The sequence below is a fragment of the Pinus tabuliformis genome, chromosome 2_1 (assembly GCF_031772625.1).
Source record: "Pinus tabuliformis cultivar Carrire ecotype Pingquan chromosome 2_1, CPIR1, whole genome shotgun sequence".
In the NCBI taxonomy this organism is placed as follows: Eukaryota; Viridiplantae; Streptophyta; class Pinopsida; order Pinales; family Pinaceae; genus Pinus; species Pinus tabuliformis.
The window spans coordinates 870,718,612-870,734,672 of NC_142299.1; the positions used below are offsets into that span (position 1 = coordinate 870,718,612).

Consider the following 16,061-nt stretch of genomic DNA (forward strand, 5'->3'; position numbering starts at 1 on the left):
CAGTTTAAGCAGCAACTAAGTGTGGTTGGGCGCCTTTTCCTGCCAGACTGTTGAGGGCTGCCCATAATGGCTTGCCAACTGACGGTTGTTTATTTTTTAATGTAATTTTTATTATTTATTTATTTATAATTTTATATAATTTCTTTTCATATATATATATATTAATTTCCTCTATATTAATTTTTGTTAATCACCCCATATATATATATATATATATATATTTTAATCAACCAAAGGTTTAATGGAAGGAGGGAGAATCTCCAGAGACTATAACAAAACACTTCGATTGTGACGGCAACAAGGTTGACGAAGGATCAATGGCCAAATGCCGGATCAAACTAGTTCTCTATGCAACGATTGAGTGGCTAGAGGTTCGAACAAGTTTGATACCAATGTAATAAACAAAGTTCGTCCACTCAGAGTAATGCTCTGATACCAATGTAACGAACAAAGTTCATTTACTCAGAGGAATACTCTGATACCAATGTAACAAACAAAGTTTGTTATACTCAAGGTTAAATACTCCAGAAGACTTGGAATATGAAGATCTCTATTGAAGATAGAAGAATATATATTAAAAATATATGAATGAGAATGAATATGATGTTACAAATGAGAGTGAGGACCTGCTTATATATCCTAGGTAGGTACCTAGATCACGTCCCATTTAGACATGCATCTTCAATACTAATTACTAATAAACTAATCATTATCACAATTGTCATCATTATTTATTTATATATATATTTTATTCATAACATCCTCCTTTGACGCTTCCTCACTCTCTATATGCGATGGATTTAAAAACCTCTGAAATTTGGGGCTGACTACCCAACTTTTTATTTAGCTCCGCCTTTGCTTCTCTTTCCTCTTTTTTGGAAGATTTTCCTCCCTTCTTGAGGTTTTCCGATTAGTGGCTTTTTGAATTGTCTCCCTAGGTTATTTTATTTCTTGTGTTTCTTGTCATAACTTTCTCGATTCTCGACTTTGCTTCCTTTTATAACAAGGGCGTTCCTTCTCCCTTTTGTCCTTGATTTCCTAGATCTAGTGGGTTTTATCCATTGTTTTGAGATGGGGGTTGCTACTTTTCTGGAGGGTTTGTGATCTCTATAGGTTTTTGTTTAGGGATTCCCCCCTTCTTCCTCTAAGATTTCCTCTTTGTCATCCAATACTTCGTCTCCCTTCTTAGGGTCTTCTTGCTCAGTCCCTTCTTGTTATTGAAGGACTTCGAATGGGTTTGCCGAAGTTGAGGCTTTGTTTCTATTTTGTCTTGGGGTTTTTTTTGCTTGGTGCTACCTTTCATCTATTATTCCCCTTTATCTGAGTCTGCCATTGTTTTTCTGGAGTTGTAGCTGCGCCTTCCCCTTTCCCAGATTGAGACTTGCAATCCTGAGAAAAATGCGCATACTCATGATAGATCTTGCATTTGAATGGCAATTGTTCATAATCCAAGACCTATCGATAGCTCCATTCCCCTTGTTAGGTTAATATCAAAGGGTAATCCTTTTTCTAGGTCAACCTCTACACATATTTTTGCGCAAACAAATCGGTAACCTTTTGGTTCAACTCGATCCAAATATTTTCCCAATCCATTCCCTATTATTGGCCTCGAAAAAGTATGGGTGATTCTTGAAAATTACATCTCTATCCTCTTTAAATTAAAAAAATCTATTACTACAAGCATAAAGACCAATATTCTCTTCATCATTGGTTTCCAAGATTTTTCTATCTATTGATCCATGGATTTTGGAGATGATCACATACCCGTAAACCTACCTAGTAGAGCCCTGTTTATGAAAGTAAGAGGCATCCTTTGAGATCCCCCCACTAGGAGAGCAATGATAGGAATGTTTTCAGACTTCTTAACGAATCACGAATGTGTTTCCTTTGATCTCGGTTTCTTCCTCAGAGATGCCACTAATGCTTGGGAGGTTGCCACATCATCCTATGGAGGGGGAGGAGCCCCCTCTAGGCCAGCGACCATGGGAGCCCAACAAAAATCTCTCCTGATAGATGTAGGGTCACATAGCTCCTCTTCAATAAGCATTTTTACCCAATTTAAACAAAACAATTTATGGTATTAGTGGCCTTTCAATAGGTTGGGAAGACAACCCTTGGAATGTACAACCACAAACATAGTGAACTTTTTTGCTCTTCTCACAAACATAGTGAGCATGTTTACTTTTCTTTAATCAAAAGCTGACTTTTGTACTAATGAAAAGGTCGTTTCTTTGTTCAAACAAAACAACGTTGTCTACCGAAGCAGAGGAATTGCTTGGACGACCAAAAGTGGTTGGAATTTGGGCAAAAAAATTTCAAAAAATCTTGCAATAGCAATGTTTGAATTATGTTTTTGATGGCGAAAATAGATTCAACACCATCAAAAACCTCTCGGAAGCCCAAAATCTTGAAGTCTTTTAGATTTCATCAAAATATTACTAGAATTTCCATGATTTTCAAGGCAAAAAAAACTCTGGTTAAACTACCACAAACAAAACAAGGTATGTTATTAGTGTTAAAATAACGAATCAAGCACCAAAATCCGTGCATTGTGTGGTTGATATTTTGGATAACCATAACTAATAGTGGCCAGGGGAGTTGTGGGTTTTACCAGTTTGTCCATCAATCAACGGAACATATAGAGATATTTAACAAATATTTGAATCATGCTCTTATCTAATGGAGTGACAAAAACATCTCTACTAATAGTGCTGGCAAGGAGAGTTGGAAGGTTTGCTAGTTTGTCCATCAAACAATGAATTTGTAGCTTTAGACATTTAATCATACCTATTAGCCGACAACCTTTTATTTTTTATTTCTAATGTAAAATACGTATATGTGAATCATGGTGTTATGTTTGCCCTACGTAGCCATTATAACGGAAAATAGCCACGTTTGAATCACGGTGTTCGATTAAACATGTTCAATAGCCATAGTGTTTAAATATGTACAACAACCATATTTGAGTCATGCCTACATCTTTCATTGGCATTTCTTAAAGACTATGTTGTACTCGACGAGGTACGAGTTTCTAGCACAGCTAAAGCGCACTTCCAAATTTTGAGGGACAAGGTGTGTGGACGATAAGTGTGACAATTATTTTTATATTTATTAAAAAATTAAAATAAAAATAAAATTTAGTATTTTAATATAAACCTGAATGACAAATTAAAATATAAAAATTAGAACTATTATTTATTTTGAGATTCAAATTACAAAATAAAATATTAAAGTCTAATACTATCTAATAATTATTGCGCATCACAACTCACCATCATTACCCATTGTTGAAAACTTAAAAAGTACTATTAGTCTACGACAACTTACAATCTACTACTGTCTACATAATGATTCTATGATGCATGATGAATCATTTTCAAAATTTAAATAGAAGTGAAACTTTAAAGACTAAAGTAAAATTGATTAAAACTATAAACATGAACAAGTCATTAAGATTTAATCCTAAATCCTAAATTAAGAGTCTAGAAATTAAGAACCTCGCGAGACCTATTATCAATGTAATGTATGTCATAATCATTCAGAATCACTATTATTTACAAAGCACAAAGAGTATTACCATACCATCTATTTAACTTATAACATCAAGTGTTAAAGATGAGTTAGGCATTGTAATGTTTATTTTAGGACTAACAAATGTTATGTATAAAAGTAATAATGTCATAAAGTGAAATAAATGATGTTTATGTTAATGTATTCAAGGAAATAGTTGATTGGTTCCTAAAATGAATAATGAAACTTGCTACGTATATAGACAACACCACTAGTAATTAAGTAGCACATTGGTATATCATCTTATCTCTCATCTAGTCTCTCTTGCTTGTCTCTTGTATATATTTAACATGGTATTAAAGTAATGGTGATTGTGGCATTGAGAAATTTCAAAGATTCATGACAAAAAAAATCTCTATTGCTTGCCTCTTGCTTGTCTCTTGTATATATTTAACATGGTATTAAAGTCATGGTGATTGTGGCATAAGGAAATTTCACAGATTCATGTCAAGAAAAGATTTGTCACAGACATGGAGAAAGAGACAAGTTCAAATTGAAGGCAAATTAATTCATGGAGTATAATGACTGTAAACAATAAAAATGAATAAGTCATTAAAATTTAATTATAAATCCCAAATTAAAAGTCGCATACTTCGCCTCATCGCTCGACTCTTACCTCACCAACAACTTTCGCTTGAGTTCTCTCAACTATGTTTACCTTTGACACCGTGAATAGAGTTCTTTGTTCAATATTTACCTTCGCTCGCTGTCTCAGATTTCGCTCGACTCTTACTTGTGTTTACCCACAACCTTCCCTCAAGCTCAAGCTCATTGTTTACCTACAACCTTCATACCCCGTGTTTACCTTCACTATCGTGTCTCTACAACAATGTTTACCTTCACCACTGTTGTGTAGTATAGCATATAGTATGCGATAGGTTTAGGTTGCGATAGGGTTTAGATTTTGAAATTTATTTTTTAATTTTTTGACTTTAAAGTCAACAACTTAAGTTTTCATTTTTTTTTTAAGTTTAATATGTATAATATTAGAGGACGTCCTAAAGTCCCCTAACTGAAAAGTCCCCAATTTTTCGAGGGACGCCTTAGAAATCCCAAAATCCCCAATGGAATTCCCAACCAATTAGGAAAGTTTTTAACGAGTTCCAAAGTAACTGAAAAGTCCCCAATTTTTCGAGGGACCCCTTGAGGACACCTTAGAAATCCCAAAATCCCCAATGGAATTCCCAACCAATTAGGAAAATTTCTAACGAGTTCCAAAGTACCCAGATCGTGGGAGGCGGAAAACGCCATGAGTTTTGGTGGAGACGTCCCGTGCAACATAGCTTGAAGATGAATATTTTGCTTTGAATAAAACACTGGTATTATGTATGCTTTGTAATGTCTGTGCAAAAGCAAAATCATCCTCTCATAGATTCATTTATTTCTTTGAATAAAGCACTTGGGTATTCTACTTGCTCACGTAGTCTTCGTAGTGAGCATTCAAAGAAGTGTTTTGGTTTGAGGGTATTCAATTTGCCTACGTAGTCTTCGTAATGTGTTTAAAAAAACAAGAACTGCCATCCGATTAATGGAAACACTGTTTTCAATTAGAAAACAGCAATATGATTTGCCATATAGGCTTTTACCAAAAACTGTCTTTTTATTCTCTATTCAGCGTAATGACAGTTAAAAAGCAGTTTTTATTCTGCATCCAACCTATTTTTCAGTAAGAAAAACAACATACCTTGCCATATAGACTTGAACAAAAGATCTGTCTGCGTATTCTCTATTCGGGTAGTGACAGTGAAAACACAGTTTTATCCTGCTTCTTTTTATTTCTTCATCGGAAGAAATTGTACGTGCATTCAGATTTCTTTGTTCGTTATTTATATATAGATGGTTTATTTTCCATTTTCCAAGATTTCCAAAGGGTTTTGCAACCAGTACCTTTTTCAGAAATGTTGCCGTTTTCCTTGTATTGTGCAATATAGTCTCCAGTTCTGTAATGTAACACAATGTTTTCTATCGTCTCATCATCCTGAACAACTCTGTGTTGAAAGGGCCTTTCTGAAAACTCCACAGACTGGAGGTAAAGTTGTAAAGATTGCTGTCCTCCTAGTTCTAGTTGATAACTAGTTTGGAGTGTGATTTTCATTGAGAAATAGATTCTATTAGGTGGAGGTGACGTTTTCATTTAGAAAGGAATGGAAAATCCGGAACAAGGATAGGATTTTGATGAGATCTGGTGGGAATTTTTGGAAATCCAGATTACACTTGTCAAGCTTCATAATTTTGGGTGCCCAAAAAATTCTTGTTTTAAATACTCGTACCAGATTCCCATGATCATAATTCTTGAAAAAAAATTACATTATATAATGCTTAAAAAAATTGCTGGATTTTGACGAGAAATTGTTGCCTGACTTCTCTAAATCTATTTGTTGCACATTTCTTAGCCAGTTCATTTTATTCAATCCATTCTACCTTACTTTAGAGCAACTTTGTAAAAGATCTCCCTTACCTCAGAGTAACTTTATAAAAGATTGAGAAATAGAATTCTGCATGCGTGACATTTACGAGAAATACAAGATTTTAGGGGGCAAAACCACGACAATATATCAGGGAAATCTACATGGGGGCAAGGTAGGGTATTCTATTTCAAGGAGTTACAATCAGGGCTACATCTCTTTAACTCTTGGGAATTAGTATAAATGAAAGCATGCGTCATTACAAAAACTATTATCGATCAGGGCTACATCTCTTTAACTCTTGGGATTTAGTATAAATGAAAGCACGCGTCATTACAAAAACTATTATCGGTTTAATTTTTTTTTGTCATATTTAACAATTTCTACCTTGCTAACAATTTTACCTACTACCTTGCTTAAGCTTGTTTAAACTATTATCGGTTTAATTTTTTTTGGGTCATATTTAACAATTTCTACCTTGCAAACAATTTTACCTACTACCTTGCTTAAGCTTGTTTATTAGCCTTTTTGTAAGCCTAAGGGAAGCGAGAAGCATCTCTTTAACTCTTGGGATTTAGTATAAATGAAGCATGCGTCATTGCAAAAACTATCATCGGTTTAATTTTCTTGTCATATTTAACAATTTCTACCTTGCCAAAAATTTTACCTACTACCTTGCCTAAGCTTGTTCATTAGCCCTTTTGTAAGCCAAGAGAAGCAAGAAACCTGACATCAGTGCAATTTCTCTAACAACACTAGTTTCATACATGTTTGCATAGTTTTCTTGAGTGCGTACTTTTAAAAATCCAGTGGACCTCCATCAATGACTTGTACAAAATAGTACTTGATATCAATAAGTTTAGTCTTACATTGATAAGTTAGGTTTGGAGCCAAATGTATAGCACTTCGACTATCATAAAATATATTTACATTGTTTTGCGCTCTACTAAGCTCACCTAGAAGACCCTTCAACCAAATTGCCTTTGCCTCTTTGCAAGTATGTGAGACGACAATATATTCAGGATTTATGGTGGATAAGTAATTGTTCCCTGAAGCTTTGACGTCCAACTAATGGATCCTCCTGCGAAAGTAAAGATATATATGGAAGTGGATCTCCTATTGTCCAAATCACTAGCAAATTTGAATCAACATAACTGCATACATAATCACTTAACTTGTTTTTTTTTTCCTCGTAAATACTAATTCTATTAAAAAAGGTGGAAAAATATATACAATGAGGTCAAGACCTCAGAGGAGGCCAAGGCCATTCCTCAACCAGAAACTCAGAGACATTACAGTTCAGGCCTTCTTCCAAATTTACAGTACAGACTTCAAAATTTTGACTTTGGGCTCTGAAATACTGAAATATTTTACCAGGACTGAAATCGTCATGCCCTTCATTGACCAAAAAGGCAGAAAAGCAACCAGCATAGCCATGTTTGTAACAAAAAGTAGACCCTATATTGGCTGTTGCCACTGCCTGTAGCAGGAGTATGAACCAGACACAGACATCTAACTTCAGAATCAAAGACACAAAACCAAAATTGCATAGCATATAGGCTAGAAGGCCACCCGGCAGAGAGGAGACATGATTAATCTGCATGTTTTGGTGAAGCTGGCGTATCCTGGTCCACCTGGCTGGAAGAAGCTACCCAGGTCACGAAACCGTCTTCATCATATGCCGGTGCGCCTCCATCAGGAGTAGTTACCAGATTTAAAATACCAACTGCCCTTTGAGACGGCCCGCAGGCCAGAATATCACTCTGAGTCGGATCCACTGGCTGCTGAGGCGCTTCCGAAACAGGGGCATCCTCTTGCATGTGATCCGCATGGAACACCATCCCTGTCAAGTCCCCTTGAAGAACACTATCTTCCTGAGAGTGGGTGGAGATAGTTGGAGTCGAGCTGAGCTGGTTGCTCTCCTCCTCCGAGACAATTATGGTAATACTTGCTGTCAAAACAGGCCTGTTGAGCCGACTTTGAAAAGTAAACCTGGAGGTCTGGAATGAATTGTTCGGGATAGGCCTAGCTTGATCCAGAGGCGGAGAAGAAGGGGGAGCTGAGGCGATAGGGGCAACATTCTGTGGAACAGGGCGAGAAGGGCGGCCTCTGTTCCCTGTATGGCTACCTCGACGTGGGATTCCTCGGCTGCGAGGCATAGTCAGAGAGGCAAATGTGCCGGGAGAGCGACTGAGGCAAAGCAGGCCAGAAACAGTAGGAGCGCGGAAAGTTTCAGGGAGCTTCCAAATCCAGGCTAACAGCCAGACTCGAAAGACCAAGCAGGGGTGCTGAAGCGGCTCTGCTTCACAATAAAAAGAGCCAGTAGCTGAGACAGGGGCATTGAGCGGATCCATGCCAATAAGCCGACTTGTTTGCAGTGCAGCCATGCTCGCATTAATGCCAGACCATATTCGAGACTGCTCGATATTAATTTCATCTGCCCTTAACTTAATTCGCCATCCTACGACGCGTATCCTACGGACCATCCGCCTGCCATCCGTCAGGCCAGATGTCTGAATTGTGCGGTTTGTCATTGATAACTGTTAATGCCACCCGCATCCGGGTATAATCACTTAACTTGTTAAAGATGATGCAATAATCAATTGTGCAAGATATTAAAGCACCCATTTCATTGCATTCTAATGTTCTTTCCTAGACTTGTCATGTACCTATTAACACCACTCATTGTATGTGAAATATCCAGTGTGGTACATACCATTGCATACATTAGAGTTCCTACTACATTAACATAAAGTACATGAGACATACAATCTTTTTCTTCCTTATTACTAGGACGTAAACTTAAATAAAGCTTGAAATGGAAAGCGAAAAAGATATTTACAAGTTTCACATTATTCATCTCAAAATTTACAAGTATTTTCTCAACATACTTTTGTTTTGAAAAATTGAGTTTTCCATTCTCTGTTTGTGTATTTCAATGCTCAAGATTTGTTTTGCTACTTGTAGATCCTTCATATTAAAGGTCCGAGCCATCCGAGCCATCCGAGCCATCAACTTCTTGATCTTGTCCATGTTTTTGCTTGCAACAAACATATTCCCAACATATAACAACATGATAATCAATACACCATTAAAACTCTTGAAGTATACATAATGGTCATGCTCACTTCTGGTATTGATTTTGGTTGGTTCATCATGTGGTGGCTGTAACGTACTCGTAATCTCTGCCCTTTGTTGAAGCTACAGGGTACCTCTTGAAATAATCAGTGGCCACCAACTTCTTGCTGGGATACCTTTCTGTAACATATCCAATCATTTGATTGGGCTGATTTCAACATTTTTATATCATTGATATCATTGCATTTTTGTTAAATAATGCGTGCAACATGTCAATGCACGGATATGCAAATGCAATTGAAACATCCATAGTTACAGATGCAAAGAAAAACAACATTCAAATCATGACAAGCAATTTTCAACACAATCTGCAGCTTCTCCTGACGATCTGCAGCTAGACGGGCGATCTACAGCTTCTCCCGGGATCGTTCCAGGCTTCCAGCTAAGGCGATCCTCACTGGTTTTTGCTTCTCAGATTTTCCACGGTAAGAAAGTAGGGACGTCCTGAGTGACCGCTTCTCCCGCTGATCTGCGGCTTCCCCGACGATCTGCAGCTAAACGGGCGATCTACAGCGTCTCCTGGGATCTCCTCTCATTGGTCTCGCTGCTGGCGTAGGGCGTCTTCTGATACGAACATCTGCCCATTTGGCCGGTGCTAGCTTGGTTGGGTATGCTCACAACCCCGGTGCTGCTGCTCACGGGGTATAAGGAGATCATCTTCTGCTCACTTGTAGTGGGGTCTGCGATCGTTGTCCTCGATGCAGCATCTCTGCCGCTGGGTTCTATATCTAATCTTCTGTGGCTAGATCTAGATCTAATCTTTAAAATATGGCTCCCAACTTCGCGAAAATAGCTGTTGGCTCAATTCCGTCCTCTTCTGGAGGGCAAGCTCCTGCCCATATCATCAGTGGAGCCCCAACTCCCATTGTCCAGGTGGTCCAGGCCTCACTCGATGAGGCTTTGAAGTTTTCCGAAAGTGCTCTAATCTGCAGGTTCAGTGGTTTTTGGCCGCGGTTGACAATTCTCCACAAATGGATCTCGGAGGTATGGAAGCCTGTCATCTCTGATGAAATTAATATCTACCCCTGTGCTAGGGGTTTCTTTATAGTAGATTTTGGAAATCTTGAAAGTAGACAATGTATTCTAGATTTCGGCCCTTGGTTTTGGGAAAAATCGGGCCTATTCATGAACCCATGGAACCCATCATTCGATCCCTCAACAGCAGTCATAACCTCAACACCAGGTTGGGTGAGATTGCCAACCCTACCCTTGCATCTCTGGGATCTCTTCTCGCTACAAGCCATTGGAAATGTAATTGGGAAATTTTACTACAGGTACCCAGAAACAGAGGAATATGCCAGAATCACCTATGCACGCATCTATGTGGAAATAGACTTCAGCGCCAGATTCCTAGCTGAAATAAACTTAACAAGTAAAGACTATGTGTGGAACCAGAAATTCGATTATGAAAGTGTCCTCTTCCGATGTCGATCCTGCTTCAATAAACCTAACAAGTAAAGGCTATTTATGGAACCAGAAACTCGATTATGAAAGTGTTCTCTTCCGATGTCGATCCTGCTTTGGAACAGGCCATCTAGCCAAAAATTGCCTGAAAGCCTCCCATAAAAATTCTGCTAGAAAAAACCACCACAGATCTACATGGTGGGAAGGAGCACAACAAAAACACTACACTGTCATCAAAGAAGAATACTCTAGAGAAAACTCTGAATCACAAGAAATCGAACAAGAAAGAAACAACTCTCAAGACAAGCAGGGAGAAAGCCCCGCCCAACAACAAAAGAGTGAACTCGACAACCCCTCAAGCAATAGTTATGAGGATTTGAATACCGCACAAAATAAATTTTCATTTAACAGCAAAGGAGATCTCCTAGACCAAACTTCTTCTCCGACTATCTTCAGAAGGACGAACACAATAGATCGCGAAGCTAAGACACCAATGTCCCAAGAACCAGAAGAGATGAAGGAGATGCAAGATAAAGGAAGTTGGAAGACCGTAGAGAAAAAAAAGAAAGCTACAGCGTCAATCTCGCCAAGAAAGATGAGGAGCTAGACAATCAAAAACTAAGAAAATTATAGGTTCGATAGACCAATTTGGTCTCAGTGGACGTTAACCACTATCATTATCATCATCATCAAATAAATCACGAGCACTTATCTTTCTGGGAATTAACTACCAAATGAACGCAGACAAAGAATGTTCCATTCAACCATAGTTTTTTCGTTGTACCTAATCTTTCTACAATAAGGCCAACCTTGAGTTGAGCCTTGAGTTGAGTCTATGAATCCACAAGGGAAAAATCACCTATGGCTGGTCCTAACTCTTTTAAATTTTCACATAGCCCAATTCCTGGATATCACGGTTTGCGAATTCTTACAACGATCCCATTCTACTGACTTTCTTTCCTCATCAATCTGTACAACTTAAGGAACGGGATCCCTTTTCATGCAATCTCTCAGGATATCCCACTTTCCTAAGGGGCACCAGCACAGGTTAGTCATGAAATCTTACTTATTGAGGACTCTAGGGATGATCAGCTATGCTTACGTTTCTTCAATGACAATAATGTTCCACACCCAATCATATAGTTTCATAACAGCTTCTATAGTTATCACAATCCATCCTAGTAGACTAGCTTTCCTCTCCCATTAGGCTGCACAACCTAAGGAATGGGATCCCTTTCTTTGCCACACAATCCCCCAAGTATCCAACACAAACCTAAGGAATGGGATCCCTTTCTTTGCCACACAGCCCCTCCAAGTATCCAACACAAACCTAAGGATCTCATTGGAAACTCCAAGGATTTTCAGCTTTAGTTAAATTTTCTTCACATACAACAATTAACCATACAGATAGTCATAACACTTAATAGTTTTAAGGGAACTATTCTCCCTTCAGTTTCTAACATGGCAGCTTGATCTGTTAGAAAAAAACTCGTTTAGGAGGGAATGAATTGATATTCCACTCAGGAAGAATGACTGAAAAGTTCCCTTGCATGTCCAAAATTGGCTGATTGTATTTGCAATATGCATACATGGGAGATAGTGTTATCAGAACTGGCAGAACTGACCAGTTTGAAACCAGCGAGTGGCAACTACCAGCCCTTCCATCCCATTTTTGGGTGGAAATGTCTGAGGGGCGCTTCTTTGGGGGTGACCCGTACCAAATGGGAACTCCTCCCCGAAGTTCCTAAGACTAAATGTAGGGTTGACCTGTCCTGTAAGGTTCGGATGGGTTCCTGGCCAGCACCGGAACATTCAAAGCATTCAAAGCATTCACAATTAACATCAGCATTCTGTTAGGAGTAGATTGAAAATTCATCAAATGGATCTTTGGTGGAAATCTTTATTTCCACATTTTCCATGATAAATTAGGTAGGCACTTTTTTCTAATGGATCTTTGAATGATTAGTAAGCAAAAATTTATATCAATTGAATGTTTCTTTAAAATTGATTGCTAAATCTGGTATCTCCCTTTTGTCTGGTTTTATTCAAGCTTTACACAGGAACCTCGCTTAACGATCATAAGTATCTTCATCTGAACTTTGGATATTTATTTTTGACAGGGCCAACAACTGTAACTGGGAAGATCAGTGGTCTGAGCCCTGGTCTCCATGGTTTCCATGTTCATGCACTAGGTGACACAACAAATGGGTGCATGTCAACTGGTATGATATATGTCCTGGACGCATTTGTTGGCTTGCCTTCCATCATGTTTCTTTGTTTAAGTTGTGATCTGTGCTTAGCAGTATAATGACATGACCCTTTTTGGGTTCTCATTATTTATCAATGAATGCTAGGACCACATTTTAACCCGTTAGGCAAGGAGCATGGTGCACCCACAGATGATAACCGACATGCTGGGGATCTAGGCAATGTAACTGTAGGAACGGATGGTATGTCTTTTGGCAAATTGCAAAACCTGAATATTATCTGGCACATTTATGCAATGTTCATGAAAGTATATTGATGTTCAGAACTATAACTGCACTGATGTGTAATGTGTAATATCTCTCTTCAGGGACTGTCGAATTTTCAATCACTGACAGCCAGGTATATTGCTTCTTCTTTATACTATTTGTGTGTACTGCCATTGTCTACCCATTGGCCTTTTCTCTCTTGACAGGTTCTTGGGTTGTTGTCCAAACTCACTGAGTTTTCTGTAACACCGTACCTCTGCTGCATTTTTTTTTTTTCATTTATACGTATGTTCTGATGTTATATCTTGTAGGTTTCCTTTTTTTATATTATTTTGTGACTTATCTTGTAGGCTTTTTTTTTGTTTCATTATTTTCAACATTTCTAGGAGTTTGCAACTCCCACATTGTATTCACACTGGTTGTACTCTTCAGTCCAATTGACTTAATTTTGTGGTCATTTATAAGATATTAATATAATTATGATATCATCTTATCTTATTACTTTTTTATGATTCTTGGAGATTCTTTCACCAGAGTCCTGTATTTGCAGTTTTATGATTCTTGGAGATTCTTTGACCAGAGTCCTGTATTTGCAGATTCCTCTCTCTGGGCCACATTCGATACTGGTTGTACTCTTCAGTCCAATTGACTTAATTCTGTGGTCATTTATAGGATATTAATATAATTATGATATCATCTTATCTTATTACTTTTTTATGATTCTTGGAGATTCTTTGACCAGAGTCCTGTATTTGCAGATTCCTCTCTCTGGACCACATTCGATAGTAGGACGAGCTGTAGTTGTCCATGCTGATCCTGATGATCTTGGCAAAGGTTAGTCAACTACCGCATTAGCTAACTAGATTAGCATTTCCCTAGTAACTTTATTTCATTTGTAAGATTCATCTGTGTTCCTTTGGTCATCAAAATTTCATATGGGTGTCTATTACTGGAGTTTTAGTCAATTCAAATATTGCTATTTAATCCATTTAGTTCATCAAGGCTTTTTCTATCTGGTTAAAATTGAAGCTGTCAGGATAATTAACATATTTTTACGTCCATATATGTGAACATTTTATATTAGCCCTTGCAGAACGGTGAACCACATACTGCCGAAGTTATATGAATGTTATTTTCAATTATTCGTTGTGTATTATGACTGGGATTTTAAATGATTTTATAATACATTTAATTTGTGTACTTGGAAAGATAGTTCTGAAACAAAATTAATTATTGTCCCAGCAATTAGTGCTTATTATTTTTTCTTCTCAAGAAATACATATCCGCATGTGTGCATTGGATTGTAGGTGGCCATGAACCGAGTAAGAGCACAGGAAATAACAACTGAAATGTAGACATTTTAGCTGATTAACCTGAGGTGCACGTTGTTCCGTTGGTCTTTGGCAGGGGTTGTCGGTCTTCAAGGATGAATATGAGCAGTTGGTTATTTATAGGCTGGCTTTGTTCAAGTATGAATAGGTGTATCTATTACTCCTCGCTCTAGTTTGCATTATGCGAAAGGGATACAACAGTAAGCCAGATACAAACATTTGGAAGGTGGTTATTAGGCGAACCTAACAATAAATTGAGTACGCTGTGCTACATAAGGATTTTGCATGTAATAGTTTTGATGATGTTCTACAAACCTATTCAGGCTAATGGGTGGCCAGTTATATTCCTTGTGAATGTATTACTTTTCGGTTTTCTGTTATTTTTATTGCCATTTGTGTTCCGATGGTGAATGGTTTGGATAGGAAAATGCAAAAGGTATGTTATTTATGGTTTCTTTCTCACTCTTCCATGCATATCCCAAGGATGAAAACTCGAAAGTAGACAGTATGAACGACAGGTCACGGATGAAAACTCGAAAGTAGACAGTATGAACGACAGGTCACGGTTCTCGTCCACCTCATCCTGTTAAAACAGGCATTCCAACATGATAATTGGATAATCACCGTTGGAAGGCCATTTTCTAAATTGGGTGATGTGAGGAATATCAACGATTAGATGTTTTTGCTTTTTTCTACTGGAATTTGGCAGTAACTATTAGATGTTTTATTTGTTTTGTTTGTTATTTTTTTTTTTCTTGGAATTTGGGGATATAATTTTTGGTGGAATATTGTATTTTAGTGGAATCATGAATTTTAGCAGTTTAAAATCTATTTTTGAATATACAAATCTATTTTTGAATATACAAATGGGTGGAATAATGAATTTCAGTGGAATCATGAATTTTAGTCGTTTAAAATCTATTTTTGAATATAGAAATGGGTGGAATCATGAATTACACAAATGGGTGGAATCATGAATTTTAGTCGTTTAAAATCTATTTTTGAATTGAATACATAAATGGATTCAGTGTTGAATGAATTTTAGTGGAATCATGAATTTTAGTAGTTTAAAATTTATTTTTAAATACACAAATGGATTCATTCAGTGTCGAGAGAAACGACTAAAATTTATTTTTAAAATACACAAATGGATTCAGTGTTGAGAGAACAGGGCACTTGAATTCTGCAGATTATATAGCTAAAAAATTGCAATTCCAAGATTTGCCTACTGAATTCTGCAGATTATATAGCCAAAAAACTTGCAATTCCAAGATCTGCCTAACTGGATTTTGAGCAAAATTAACTGGATTTTGAGCAAAATTGATTGGATTTCGAGCAAAATTGCAATTCCAAGATTTACCTACTGAATTCTGCAGATTTTTTTTTTTTTGAGAAGAAAAAGCTGAATAATTCTTTCATTATGTTTCAAAAAAGTTCCATATACATATGTAAAGTTTTTATCTCCGGCATAAAATCAAAACCAGCAAATATTTGCAGCATTACATCCATATTACTAGAGTCGGTATGATATCTGTCAATAGATCTATTCAAATTCTGGAGAATATACCTATATAAGAGAAGTAAAATTGACTGACCTGTAATAGACCTTTTCCAATATAAAGAAGCTAGATGCATACCAGATTTTGTTCTTTTAAAATCCTGGCATAGAAAAAGACTCTATGGCAAATGTAAAATGATCCACATAGATACATAGATGCCACTTATCATCTGAAGACTGC

At 37.3% G+C, this 16,061-nt stretch overlaps 2 protein-coding genes across 2 annotated transcripts in view; both read left to right on the forward strand.

Moving 5' to 3' along the window:
* LOC149203428 (superoxide dismutase [Cu-Zn]-like) overlaps positions 1-14,702 on the forward strand; it is a 50,961-nt gene extending 36,259 nt beyond the window's left edge. The window contains exon 10 of the mRNA XM_089401872.1: positions 14,399-14,702. Coding sequence (XP_089257998.1) covers positions 14,399-14,421 — 23 coding nt within the window. The 3' untranslated portion in view covers positions 14,422-14,702. The remainder of the gene's footprint in view (positions 1-14,398) is intronic.
* Positions 9,090-14,354, forward strand: LOC149203430 (superoxide dismutase [Cu-Zn] 1-like). The gene is made up of 9 exons (XM_089403675.1): positions 9,090-9,120; positions 9,428-9,538; positions 9,670-9,755; positions 10,046-10,097; positions 12,578-12,739; positions 12,872-12,967; positions 13,093-13,124; positions 13,750-13,825; positions 14,299-14,354. Exons 1-9 carry the CDS (start codon positions 9,090-9,092, stop codon positions 14,337-14,339), a joined length of 687 nt encoding a protein of 228 aa, XP_089259801.1. The 3' UTR covers positions 14,340-14,354.
* Positions 14,703-16,061: the final 1,359 nt, after the last annotated feature.